This window comes from Nyctereutes procyonoides, unplaced genomic scaffold, assembly GCF_905146905.1.
Source record: "Nyctereutes procyonoides isolate TBG_1078 unplaced genomic scaffold, NYPRO_anot_genome, whole genome shotgun sequence".
NCBI classification, from domain to species: Eukaryota; Metazoa; Chordata; class Mammalia; order Carnivora; family Canidae; genus Nyctereutes; species Nyctereutes procyonoides.
The window spans coordinates 47,151,428-47,165,222 of record NW_026575142.1 but is presented as its reverse complement, the minus strand read 5'-3'; the positions used below and the strand labels follow the sequence as shown (position 1 = coordinate 47,165,222).

Here is a 13,795-nt window from a genome sequence, read left to right as displayed (position 1 = left end):
GATTATTCCAACATTTCTGTCATATCTGAGTCAGGTTCTGATGTTTATTCAGTTTCTTTAATAAACTGTGTTTATTGCCTCTTATGCCTTGTGATTTTTTTCTTAATAGCCAGACCTGAGGTACCAGGTACAAAGAACCATGGTAAAGAGGTCTTTAGTCATGTGGTGGTTAGGTGTGGGGAAGGTGAAGTGTTTTGTAGTTGTATGATTATGTCTACATTTTTTGGTGAGCTTGTGCCATGAACTGTGAATTTCACCAGTGCATCTCAGTTTGTTTTTTGCTTATTCACTGATTTATTCATTTATGGGGGACAGGGTGGCTGGAGTTGTGTATTTCCCTTCCTCCAGTTATGTTAATTAGGCTCTAATGAAACCCTCATAGTTTAGACTTTAGTAAAATATGGACAAATCTTGTTTAGAACAGAACTTTGGTGATAGCCCGGGTGGCTCAGCGGTTTAGTGCCGCCTTTGGCCCAGGGCGTAATCCTGGAGACCCGGGATCGAGTCCCATTTTGGGCTCCCTATGTGGAGCCTGCTTCTCCTGCTGTCTGTGTCTCTGCCTCTCTCTCTCTCTCTCTCTCTCTCTCTCTCTCTCTCTTTGTGTCTCTCATGAATAAATAAATAAAATCTTTAAAAAAAAAAAAGAACAGAACTTGGTTTGCTTCAAATGATTCCTTTTCTCCTTTCACTGCTAGAGACTCAAGGGGATTTTTTTTTCCAGTATTCACTGTAAGGACCTATTAGAGCTTCTGGAGGTAAACACAAAAGTTTGAGGAGGCTGTCCTTGGAGTTTATAATCCTCACAGTTTTCCACACTGAGCATCTAGCAACATACTAGTTGTAACCTGGTTTTTCTGTCTGGTACTTGTTCCCTAAGAAGTTTTGTTCATGGGTCTCTGTTCCAGTAAGTTGTGACTCTCTATTTGCCTGTCTGTCTCTCTTAATTGGGGCGGGGGTGGTGGTGGTGGTGGTGGTGCAGCAGTTTGCCCTGTGACCTCATATCTCCAATGGATCTGAGAAAAATTGTTGATTTTTCAGTTTATTTGGCTTTTTACTCTTGTCAGGGTAGAATGGTGACTTCTTAGTTTCTTATGGGCCAGAAACTGGAAGTCTTCACTGAATTTTTACAAGCTACTAATGGGTTATGACCCACAGTGTGAAAAACAGTCAAGTTATATGGAACTAACTTTCAGCTAAGTGAAACAAAACTCAAACACAAAACACTGCATAGTATATGATTTCATTTATGTAATATACTAGAAAAAACTATGGTTGCCTGGAGCCCAATGACCTGGGGAAGGGACTGATTGCAAAGGAGAACAAGGGAACATTTTGGATAATGGAAATATTTTGCATTTTCATGGTGGTAGTAGTGGTTTTATCACTGTATTCAATTTCTGAAACTCAAGATACTTCCCTACACCTAAAACAGATAAATTTTATTATATGAAATTATACCTTAATAAAATTGGGAAAGAAGAAGATTTAGTAGCTAAGCAATCTTCTAGTGGGTCACCAGCAAAAGGACTTTTAAAGGAAACCTCCAACAATCAGGAGGAAAAAATGTTGTATTTTTTCTACTGGATTAGAGTGAGATGGAATGTGAGAACGTGAGGTTCCAGGGGTCTTTGTGCCCTGAAGCCAAATCACATGGCCGAACCATGTTCTCATTGCTGCAACAGCTGACACTACTCATAACTTGGGCTTACTATTTGCTCAAAACCCTGAGTATGCTTTTCTATTGCGAGATTTCATGTGGCTCCCTATTTTTTAATTAAGAATCATTTGCTGCTGCAAAATGTGAGATATTTTCTTCACAAAATGTAAAATGTTTCCCATTGAATGAAGGCAGCATTAAATGTTGATGTGATTTGACTCTAATTTCAGAAGACTCTTAATAAAAGACTCATAAGAGACTCAACTCTAGGAAACAAACTGAGGGTTGCTGGGGGGTGGGAGTAGAGGAATGGGGTAACTGGTGATGGGCATTAAGGAGTGCACATGCTGTGCTAGCACTGGGTGTTATATGCAACTGATGAATCATTGACCTCTACCTCTGAAGTCAATAATACACTATATGTTAATTAATTGAATTTAAATAAAATAAAAATTTTAAAAACATTAATTTAAAAAATTAAAAAATAAAAGTTGATGTGATACATCATAGAAGATTTTTATTTCTACTGATTGATTATATGCTATTGAAATGGCTGTTGTTTTTTATCTTTTAGGAACTGTCGAGTTTATTATGGACTCAAAGCACAATTTCTACTTCATGGAAATGAATACAAGACTGCAAGTGGAACATCCTGTTACTGAGATGATCACAGGAACTGACTTGGTGGAGTGGCAGCTTAGGGTGGGACTATTTTTTCTGTTAAAGATCAATCTTGAGAATATGTCACCTGCTAGCCTCCTAAAAGAAGGTGTCACTTTGGACAAGGGTTCAATTCTGGCTGGTTCAATTCTGGCTCCTTTATCATGAGGACAGGAAAATAGGAGGTTAAAGATATTTCATTTGTTGCTGTGACATTATTGTCACTTTATGGACTCAGATTTCTAACCTGTCACTTACCATTATTTCTCTTAGACATGGGATAGCCTAAGGCAAGGTGCAGGTGAGCTGCTGCCACTGAGGCTGTCTTATGACCACATTATCTCAACACCAAAGCCTTGTACTCTACCTGAAGGCCACAATATTCTGTGCTGGGCCATCCTTTGCTTTTAGAGGCAAGACAGATGCTAGCCCCAATGAAATGAGCTAAGGAAGAGTTGGGAATGAAGAGCCAAGGTAACGGTCTAGACTACTAGAGTGAACCACATGCAAGTGCTGACTTACACACTGTTGTTGGTCTGCGGTAGGATTAGTATAGCCCTTTCAGAATAAGTGTTTAGAAATTTTTACAGCATTTTTGTGACATGTCTACTGTATGTTACAAAAGTATAAGTCTATAATTTTTCCTTTGTTATAAATAGTTTGAGAAGCACTGGCCTAGACTAGAATTCCACAAAGCATATTCTTAAAGGAATATGGATAATAACTAAATCTGTTTTACTCTTATTATTGAAAACAATTGATTTTACAGCCTTTTTTAATATAAAAATGTTTTTTTAAGTACCATAAATACTTTTATATTTAAATGTTTAAGTACTGTATTCTCTGTAGAATTCTTGGTTCTTTATATATTCTGAATCTAAATTTTTTTTCATGTTATGATGCTAAAGTCTTGATTATTATTTTGATAATTTTGTCTTTCCAGAACTTCTATGGACAATAATATGATGCTCCTTTTCCTGGTTCCTTGGGATGATTGGTGGTTTTAATTGAGCCATAAGATTCTTTGGGGCCTCTATAGCCTTGGGAGCTAATGAAAACCAGGCACATCAGGCTAGTAAGTGTTAGTAAGTAATGGGAAAATTGTAGCGGATTTAGAAAGTTTTGGAAAGAGTGCTTCTGTTTCCAGAATTCAAGGAAAGGGGGAATTTTTTTTTTCTGAAGCAGTAATTGAGAGTCCAGAATTTTTCTTTTTAAGATTTATTTATTTTTAGAGGCAGGGAGAGGGGCAGAGAGAGAGGGAGAAAGAGTCTCAAGTAGACTCCACGCTGAGTGCAAAGCCAGATGCAAGGGCTCAATCTCACGACCACGAGATCTTGACTTGAGCAGAAACCAAGAGTCAGATGCTTAACCGACTGGGCCACTTAGGTACCCTGGGAGTCCAGAATTTTGAAATCATGACAGATAAAGAATTTCTAGGGAAGGGAAAGCTTTTGGACATAAGGGGAACCAGTAGACTTTTTTTCTGCATCTCAAGAAATTGCAAGAGCTTTAAAGGCCCTTTAGAAAGAGAAGTAGGCTTTTCTTATCTGGGAAGGGATTCTAGAACTTATGGACACCACTAGACCTCATTTATAATGTTGAAGGCACTTTGGATCCTGGCTTCCAGGCAGAGGTAAAACAAGAGAGCTTGCCATTTGATGAGTCAAGAGTTCAAGCTCCAGGACCAGCCTCTGGAGTCAAAGCCTCCCTAGAATGAGATTGCAGTGATGTGAGCATGTAGGCTGCAGACACAGGTGGTACCCATGTCCAGGGGAAGCTGGGGAATATATCCAAGGTCCAGGAGTTCCAAAGAGTCAATGTCTAAGCCTAAGAGAACTCATATGGCACAGATTTCCAAGTATCCAGAGGCATGGTTGCGGCCTGTCTCTTCTGAGCTCAGATAGAAACCAACCTGAAAGGAAAATAGATAGGCAAAAATAAGCCAGTTTGAAATGTGGCTCTGTAGTCAGAAATTAGATCACATCTTGAAATATGGACATGTGGTCATTCTTTTCCAGGTTTCTATTAAGACAAATAGAATTCTTTATTAAAACATTAAAAAGTATTTCATTATAAAGGATAAGAATAAAATGACAATAGCTAATGCTTATGTAGTACCTACTACATGCACTTTTCTCTGAACCATTAAGAGGTTAAAAAACATGCCCAGAACAGAGTAAGTATAGAGACAGAATTTGGGCCAAGGCAATAGGGCTGCAGAGTCTGTGGTTCAAAACACCGTGTCATAAAAGCATTCAATGTGGTCCCATTTTCCTTTCATTCTTAACTGCTCTGGATCCTGATTTTTCTTATCTACAGATTTAAAGAGATAAACTCTTTACGTCTGTTTCATGCTTACCTATTTAGTTCCAAGTGGTGCTAAATTACTCAGTTTTTTCCCCCTATGTCTTTTGCTTTCTCAGTTTGTCCTTTTCTCATCCTGGAGGAAAACTAGAGAAAGTAGAGAAAGTGACAGCATGTCCTCCATTAGCCTTTTCCAAATTATACTAGTTGGAGAGAGAGAATTGTTGTATTGGTACATAATAGTCAAAATAATGTAATTGTAGTAATGATAAAATGATGATCATCCTGCTTATAATCTGGTATCATGCAATATGCATTAACATAACAAAATTGAAAAACCATCATGTGATGATGGTGATGAGGATGACAAAGATGGGGGAGCCTGTCTAGCTCAGTTGATAGAGCATGTGACTCTTGATCTTGAAGTGGTGAGTTTGAGTCCCACACTAGGTGTAGAGATTACTTAAATAAACTTTAAAAAACAAAAGGCTAGGGCAGCCTGGGTGGCTGAGCAGTTTAGTGCCACCTTCAGCCCAGGGCCTGATCTTGGAGACACGGGATCAAGTCCCATGTCGGGCTCCCTGCATGGAGCCTGCTTCTCTGAACTCTGCCTGTGTCTCTAGCGTTCTCTCTCTCTCTCTCTCTCTCTCTCTCTCTGGGTCTCTCATGAATAAATAAATAAAATCTTAAAAAAAAATAAAAGGCTAATAAAGATGGCAAATGCCACACGTTAGCAATATGCAAACTTAACTGAACCAGGGTAGGAAAGCTTCCCTAATGACGTGATTATTTTGAGCTAAGGTCTAGAGAATAAGCAGTTAACCAGAAAAAAAGATTGGAATAAATGTTCCAAGGAGGTTAAGGTATGGTATATCCAGAGCTCAAAAGGTGAGAAATGCTTTATACATTCAAGTACCTGTGAGTGTAGTCCTAAACACCAACAAATAATTTACTATTAAAAAAGATTGATTTGATAACTGAGCCCTGACTGATGTTTTAAATGAAAACAGATTATCTTGCCAGTAAGAAATTTTAGTTGTAATTACATTGAAAAAACACTGATCTTTATAATTTAGTCTTCACCTGCTTTCTCTGCTTAAAGAACTCTAGAAACCCTTGTAATTAATACATTATTTCCAAGCTGCATCTGTTTTTGTAACCTATTTTTGCTTTTGCCCCAAACTCGGGGAGGTGGATGAAATAATAGTTTTTATTTGACTTGTCATAAAGCCCAAATGTGTATTTTCCATGGAAAAAGACAAGACCATCAACTTTCCAAGTCTCATAGTTGTACTATAAGGAGGAATTTCATAGAAGCACATATTCTTCTTTTACCAGATTGCAGCAGGAGAGAAGATTCCTTTGAGCCAGGAAGAAATAACTCTGCAGGGCCATGCCTTTGAAGCTAGAATATATGCAGAAGATCCTGCCAATAACTTCATGCCAGGGGCTGGGCCATTGGTGCATCTCTCCACCCCTCAGGGAGACCTTTGTACTAGAATCGAAACTGGAGTGAGACAAGGTAAAGTGAAATAAATGAAAAGTCTCAGTCTTTTTAAATTTTCAGTGTGTTATTATTTCTGGACAGTTCTTTTCCCTGTCTTATGGAAATGTTTAGTATGTTTTAGAATGAAGGATGTAATTGATTTCTCATTAATCTTTATTTTTCTTTCTGGAATAGTTATTTTTAAAAAATAGCTACTAATCTTTAACAATACACCCTTTGTTGAGATGTAGCAGTATTTGTTCAAATCTAAATAACAAACATTTTGTGTGTACTATTTTATATTTTTACTCTGCCTAGTTCTAAGAGTAATTTAAGGTTGCTGATACCTACTGTGCTCAACACCCTCTGCGTTCAAGGGACTTAAAGTTAAGCTGGAGAATTAATATATAAACTCAGTGTAAGCTAAACAATAATAAAAGAAATAAAGAAAAATAAAAAATATAAGAGTGCTCATAGCATAAGATTAACAACAATGGTCATAACAATCAGCATTAACTGTGTACTGTGTACACTGTTCTAGGTGACTTTTTTATCTGGACTCCTTTAACTGTGAGAACTACCCTATGAGTAGGTGTTATTTTCACTCCATTTTCTAGATGAGGGAACCAGGGCACAGAGAAGTTAGCTGACTTACCCAAGGTCACCTCACCCTTGGAGCCAAGAGTCAGACCCAGTCTCTCTAGCTCCAGAATCCATGTTCTGAGCTACTACCACCTTGACTTTAGTTGCCAGAGAAGTTATCCAGATGGTGAGTGACGAAAAGCAGTTCTCAGGATTAGAGGTTACGTTAGGCCAGTACAGTCAGGACACATTTCTAAGAGGAAGTGTGGAATAGATTTGAGTAGGCAGATTGAATAGCACACAGAACAGTGGAGAAAGAAGAGCTTAACTCAGGTGTGTTGGAAGAACTGTAAGAACACATGCAGCTAGAGAAAAGGGTTCAGGATGGTGAACAGTTGGAGATGCAGCTAGAGGTACAGGTTGAGAGCAAATCACAGTGTCTTGAAAGCCAAAATGAGGAGTCAGGACTTCTTGATGACAAATTGGAAGAATTCTGAGAGCTCTGGCTAAACCACAGCAAGATTTAGTAGTCAGTAGGTTTTTTTTAACTTAACACCAGAACATTTTAGAGAGAGAACACTCACAGTGGATAGGAAAGAATCTGTAGGGTGAGCAAAACTTGTGATGTAATATGATAAAGATACTCAAAGGTTAACAGGTATAATTCCGAGAAAGACTCCTAGATTCACATCTCTGCACTGGGAGGATCTTCTACTCCAAGAAGCTTCCCCAACCCTCCCCTTCTGCATTCCTTAAGCTCCTTATGTATTCCTCGGGCACTTTGCTTATTATATTGTTTTACAGTAACTTTTTACTCCTTGTATAGTTTTCCCATCATATTGTAAGTTTCTTAAGGGAGAGGCTGTGTCTTCCATGTTCTAGTTGCTGCACCTTACTCAGGCCTGGGCCTAGAGGGTGTTCAATACACATTGGTGAGTGATGGTGTGGATAGGTGGGTGGATGAGGGATAAGGGGGTGTACTTTAACTCCTTGCTTTTATAGATAAAGACCCTGGGATTCAGAGGGGTCAAGTGGCCTGCCAAAAATCACACAGAGATCCTGGTACAGTGTTCTTTATAACACACCACATCCTCTTAACTTGAACCATGAGATGTGCATGATTCAGATTTTTTTTGTTTTAAATTATTCCAGCCAGCATTTTGGGTGGCTCAGGCTGGCCTACAACTGGGCTTCATGTGCATGGCTCTGAACTTACGGGGCTGCATGGTTCAGACTCTTGTTCTCTAAGACTATCGTAGCAGTGATGGCTGCTATTCATTTATGGGTTCTGCCAGGTATGGCACTTGGCCTTTTATTATCAATCCTCCCAAGGACCTTACAGGATAATGGGATTATGCTCCATATTTTTCTGATGAGGAGACTGAGGGGAGGAGGGAAGGAAATGCTAGGGGCAGAGATGGTTGTGACAAGAGAGGGTAGAGGCAGTTTGTACAGACTTCCAAAATGAGGGAAGGGAAAAGAAGAAGGTTCAGAAGAAGATAGGACGGGGAAAGCCGGCCTGTTTTAGGGCCTGGTGCCCTTGGATGGCCGTACTCTCCTCAGATTTGTGCTAAGTTTTTAAACCTCTGTGAGCCTCAGTTCCTCATGAATAAAACAGTGATAATGATATCTATCATGTAAGAGCTCCAAAAGATTAAGTGTGAAATGAGCATAAAGCCCCAGCAGAATGTCTTGTGTGTCATATTTTATCGCTTTGAGTTTTGACTTTGAGTGGTTACTGTGGTTTTTCAATTTTAGGAGATGAAGTTTCAGTGCATTATGACCCCATGATTGCGAAGCTGGTTGTATGGGCTACAGATCGCCAGGCAGCCTTGACGAAACTGAGGTACAGCCTTCGTCAGTACCATGTGAGTGAGCCACGGCCGTGTTAGGACCCAGATGATCTGTGTCTCTGCATAGCCAAGTATGTCTGTAATGACTGGTGAGGCTTTGTCTTTGTCAACTCATGGCCACCAGTTACCCAGGTGTCAGGAACAAACTGAGTGCATGTTCCCATGGGTCAGAATAGAGTTTAATGACTTCTTGTTTTAGCTAGAAAAGAAAAATTGCAGGGCTAACGCTGTTAGTCAGTGTTATGCTTCAATGAAACCTGATATTAATTTCATATTCATCCTGGTAGATAAGGCCAGCCATACAAGTGTGGCCTGCAGTCTGGTTTTTATTTTCTCCAGTGGAAAATACTTATGTTCAGTTTTATCCATTTGACAGAGTTTGTTGCTTTTTTGTAGCACATTCATTTCCTTGGTGTAGTAATATACCAAGACCACACTGATGTACCTTCATAGAAGAATTTTGTATTAACTCGTGATGTCCAAAGTGTTATATGTCATTAATTTCACCAAACTTCTCATCTATGTGGCTCCAGCCATGCTGGTCTCCTTGCCATTCCTTAGATACACCCAGCATGGAGCCATGTGTTCCTACTCTCTATTCCAGAATGTTCTTTCCCCACATTATTGTAGGACTCCCTCCTCACCATCCTCAGCTCCTGCTCACCTCTGAATTCTTCCCAGGCTGTTCCTTTTTTTTTTTTTTTTTGAAAGATTTTATTTATTGGGACGACGGTGGCTCAGCAGTTAAGTGTCTGCCTTTGGCCCAGGGCTCACATGATCCTGGGGTCTCGGGATCAAGTTCCATATCAGGCTTCCTGCATGGCGCCTACTTCTCTCTCTGCCTATGTCTCTGCCTCTCTTTCTCTTGTCTCTCATGAATAAATAAAATCTTTAAAAAAAAAAAAAAGGAAGAAAGATTTTATTTATTGAGAGAGAAAGAGCAGGCGTATGTGTACATGGACACACACACATGGATGCACACACACATGCACACAGGTGGGGGAGCACGGAGAGAGAGGGAGAGAAAGAATCCCCAGCAGACTCCTCACTGAGCATGGAGCCCTGACGCAGAGCTCAGTCCCACGACCCTGAGATCATGACCTGAACCGAAACCAAGGATCAGACATTTGACTTACTGAGCCACCCAGGTGCCCATCCATTTGTTTGGGTGTTTTTAATTGAAGTATAGTCGATAATCTAATGTTCTATTAGTTTTAGGTGTACAGCAGGGTGATTCAATTCTATAATTTACATAGGACTCACCACAGTAAGTATAGCTATCCTCTGTCACCAAAGTTATGACAGTACTATTGATTATAATCTGTAGTTTTCATCCATGTGACTTAACTTATTTTATGACTGGAAAATTGTGCCTCTCGATCCCATTCATCTATTTACCTTATTTTCTCATTTCTCACCTCCTTCCCCACTAGCAACCACCAGTTCTCTATTTATGAGTCTGTTTCTGTTGTGTGTTTGCTTTGTGTTTTAGATTGCACATGTAAGTGAAAATATATGATATTCATCTTTGATTTATTTCACTTCGTATAATACCCTCTAGGTCCATCCATGTTGTTACAAATGGCAAGATTTCATTCTTTGCTGTGACTGAGTAGTATTCCTTTATGTGTGTACACCACATCTTTTTTATCCTTCATCTGTTGATAGACACTGAGATTGCTTCCATATCTTCAATATTATAAATTGTGTTGCAATAAACATAGGGGTGCATATATCTTTTCTAATTCATGTTTTCATTTCATTTGGGCAAATAGCAGTGGAATTACTAGATCATATATTTCTGTTTTTAACTTGGGGGCAACATCCATACTATTTTCCACAGTGGCTGTACCCATTTATCTTCCTACCAGTGGGGCATAAGAGTTGCCTTTTCTCCACATCCTCACCAACACTTCTTACTTCTTATCTTTTTGATACTAGCGGTTCTGACTGGTGTGAGGTGATATCCCATTGTGGTTTTGATTTGCATTTCTTTGATGATGAGTGATGGTGAGCATCTTTTGATGTGTGTGTTAGCCATTTGTATGCCTTTTTTGGGAAAAAAAATCTGTTCTGGTTCTTTCCGCTTTTTAATTGGATTATTAGGTTTTTTGGTGTTGAGTTGTAGGAGTTCTTTATATATTTTGGATATTAGCCCGTTATCAGGATGTATCATTTGCAACTATCTTCTCCCATTACCTTTTCATTTTGTTGATGGTTTCCTTCACTGTGCAAAAGTTTTTTAATTTGATGTAGTCCCAATAGTTTATTTTTGCTTATGTTTCCCTTGCCTGAGGAGACATATCCATAAATATGTTGCTAAGGCTGACTTCCAAGAGATTACTGCCTATGTTTTCTTTAGGAGGTTTTTGGTTTCAGGTCTCACATTTAAGACTGTAATCCATTTTTAGTTTATTTTTGTGTGTGGTGTGAGAAAGTGGTCTTCAGTCTTCAGCATGTAGCTGTCCTGTTTTCCCACCACCAGTTATTGAACAGATGTTCCTTTCCCCATTGTATATTCTTACCTCCTTTGTAATAGATTAATTGACCATATAAGCATGGGTTTATTTCTGGGCTGTCAGTTCTGTTGATCTTTGTGTCTATTTTTGTTCCAGTACCATAATGTTTTTATTACTCCCGCTTTGTAGTGTAGCTTGAAACCAGGTCACCCTGTTTAAAATAGGGCCCTTTGCTCTTCTGTCTCCCCTTAACCAGCCTTATTTTTCTTCATATGGCCTGATAGCATATTAGATATTTGTTAATAAATATTGTCTGTTATCTGTTCCTAGAATGTAGGCCCTGTGAGGTTTTGTTCTTGTTGTGTCCCTATTACTTGGATCAGGGCCTAGCACCTAATGGTGCTCAGTAAATGGGTATTAGATGAATGATTGGATAAATGAATGAATGAACCCAAGGCTCAGATAGCTGGTTTTACCCTTGATCCCATTTATTGGGTGGGTGTGGGTTCATTTTATACTTTTTCGCTTTTATATCATTGTGTAAAGTTTGAGTTTTAGTGTCAGAAGGAAGTTCCTTTAAGGTCATTTAATCCTGTACCATCCTCAGTGCAGCAATCCTGTCCTGTTTGCAGTCTTCCTATTTTGTGGGAGTATTCTGAGTGGCAAGTCTTCAATATCTTGCAAATAAATCTCATTTAAGTTCATTAAGATTTATCACTCTTCTAGCTTGAGTCAATTAAATGTCTCCATACTACCTATTCTAACATCACTCCCTATGTCCTCTTTATCATAAAGAGCAAAATGTAGTTTACTGCATTTTAAAATGTATCATAAAATACAATTTTAAGTATTAAGTCCAGATAGATAGTGTTGGTAAAGTGGGTTTTTGGTTTTGTTTTTCCTATGAGTTGTCCTGTTGCCACCATGTAGGTTTTTTTTATTTTCCTTGAGAGTTGCCCATAATAGAAAACACTTAGGACAGAGAGCAGAGGCCGTAGAAATGATTTTCTGAATATGTTGTTTTCCCCATCCACTGGGGATGTGGGTTTTTTTCTCTTCCTAGATCGTCGGACTGCACACCAACATCGACTTCCTCCTCAGCCTGTCTGGCCACCCAGAGTTTGAAGCAGGCAATGTGCACACTGATTTCATTGCTCAACACCACAAAGAGCTGTTTCCCAATAAGAAGGCCACAGCCAAGGAGTTTTTATGCCAGGCAGCTCTGGGTCTCATCCTCAAGGAGAAAGCTGTGTCTGATGCTCTCAAAATTCAGTCACAAGGTATGGAATGCTTTCCTCTTTCCTTTGCTTGTTAGGATTCTCTGAATAATCACTGAAGGTGCTTTTCTTTTCTTTTTTCTTTTCTTTTTTTTAAGATTTATTTATTTTATTTATTTATGATAGACAGAGAGAGAGAGAGAGAGAGAGGCAGAGACACAGGAGGAGGGAGAAGCAGGCTCCATGCCGGGAGCCCAATGTGGGACTTGATCCCGGGACTCCAGGATCGCGCCCTGGGCCAAAGGCAGGCGCTAAACTGCTGAGCCACCCAGGGATCCCCTGAAGGTGCTTTTCTTTATGCCACTCTTGTGTCCCTTTTTTTCTCTAGTAATTGACACCGTCCTCTGCTAATGTGGTTTTTAGCATGAAGCAGTGTAGATTCACATATCATGGATGTGCCTGTAAACACTTTTTAACCCATTCAATACAACCTAACTAGTTGCCAGTGTTGAGATCTTTTTTCAACCTAACACTGATTCTTCCTAGACCCTGTGCTGACTCCTTCAAAAGCTTTTTCAACTCGCTGCTCCTCGAGGGCCTACTTTAGTGTATCCTCTACACCAGTGGCAACTTCCTTGGTCCTAGGGACTAAAGACAAAGCATGAGATTTTTGGGTTCCCTTGGGTTACCTGTGATTTATCATTGAGTTATTTCCTCCTCCTTTCCTTTTCCATTCTGTGATCAAATTTCTGACTACATAGAAACCGAGGTACTTCCTCAAATAGGAGAATCAGGACTATGGCAGAGATTCAACCCTGTTGCCACACATGGACATCTCTGCTTCAGCACTCCCACTAAGTTGTTATTCAGCCTCTTCCTAACACCTCAGGAAGCTAGAAATTTATACAGAGAATTCATCAGAACTCATTAGCCTATTATGGTATCAGTTCTTCATTAAAAAGTTCTTCCAAGTTGAGCAAAATCTGAGCTCTCTCAAACTTGCTTCAGGCTATTTACTTCTGGCTAACTCTGACCTTTGGAGCAAACCGGAAAAAAAAAATAATCCATTTCTCTCATTATTATTAGGATTAGTATATAATTTTATTATTAGGATCTTTCATTTCTAGATTCATTCAAGAAAGTTATATCAAAAGCTTAAAATACATAACTACATCTTTAGGAGATGTATACTCTATTCTCATTTTGTCTTTTTACAATACATGAAACGCCTCTAAATGGGCCCACACGGTATTTCTAACCCTGAACATAGCATTGTTAGAATCGAGTATCCTCTTACTCTCCCCTTCCTTTTTACAATTTATAACCGGCACACATAAGAGCTTCAGAATAAATTGCTTCAGTTTAGCTATGCTGTAGCTCCTGGATATGGTCCAACAGAGGATGAACACACAAGCCTGTGGGAGGGACAAGTGATGCAGAAAGAGGCAAGGTGAAAGAAAAGTAATGAGTGGTGAAGATTTTGGTGACCTGGAATGCATTTGCCTGAGGAGGGGAGACCACTGTGCAGTTTACGCCCCCAGAGGAAGAGAGTTTAAGCTGTAAATGCTCAGATTTTT

General features: G+C 39.3%; 1 protein-coding gene across 1 annotated transcript in view; it reads left to right on the top strand.

Moving 5' to 3' along the window:
- Nucleotides 1-13,795, top strand: part of MCCC1 (methylcrotonyl-CoA carboxylase subunit 1) — a 60,127-nt gene that overhangs the window by 31,567 nt on the left and 14,765 nt on the right. Inside the window, exons 10-13 of the mRNA XM_055307983.1 lie at nucleotides 2,232-2,359; nucleotides 5,960-6,143; nucleotides 8,448-8,557; nucleotides 12,065-12,281. Coding sequence (XP_055163958.1) covers nucleotides 2,232-2,359; nucleotides 5,960-6,143; nucleotides 8,448-8,557; nucleotides 12,065-12,281 — 639 coding nt within the window. The remainder of the gene's footprint in view (nucleotides 1-2,231; nucleotides 2,360-5,959; nucleotides 6,144-8,447; nucleotides 8,558-12,064; nucleotides 12,282-13,795) is intronic.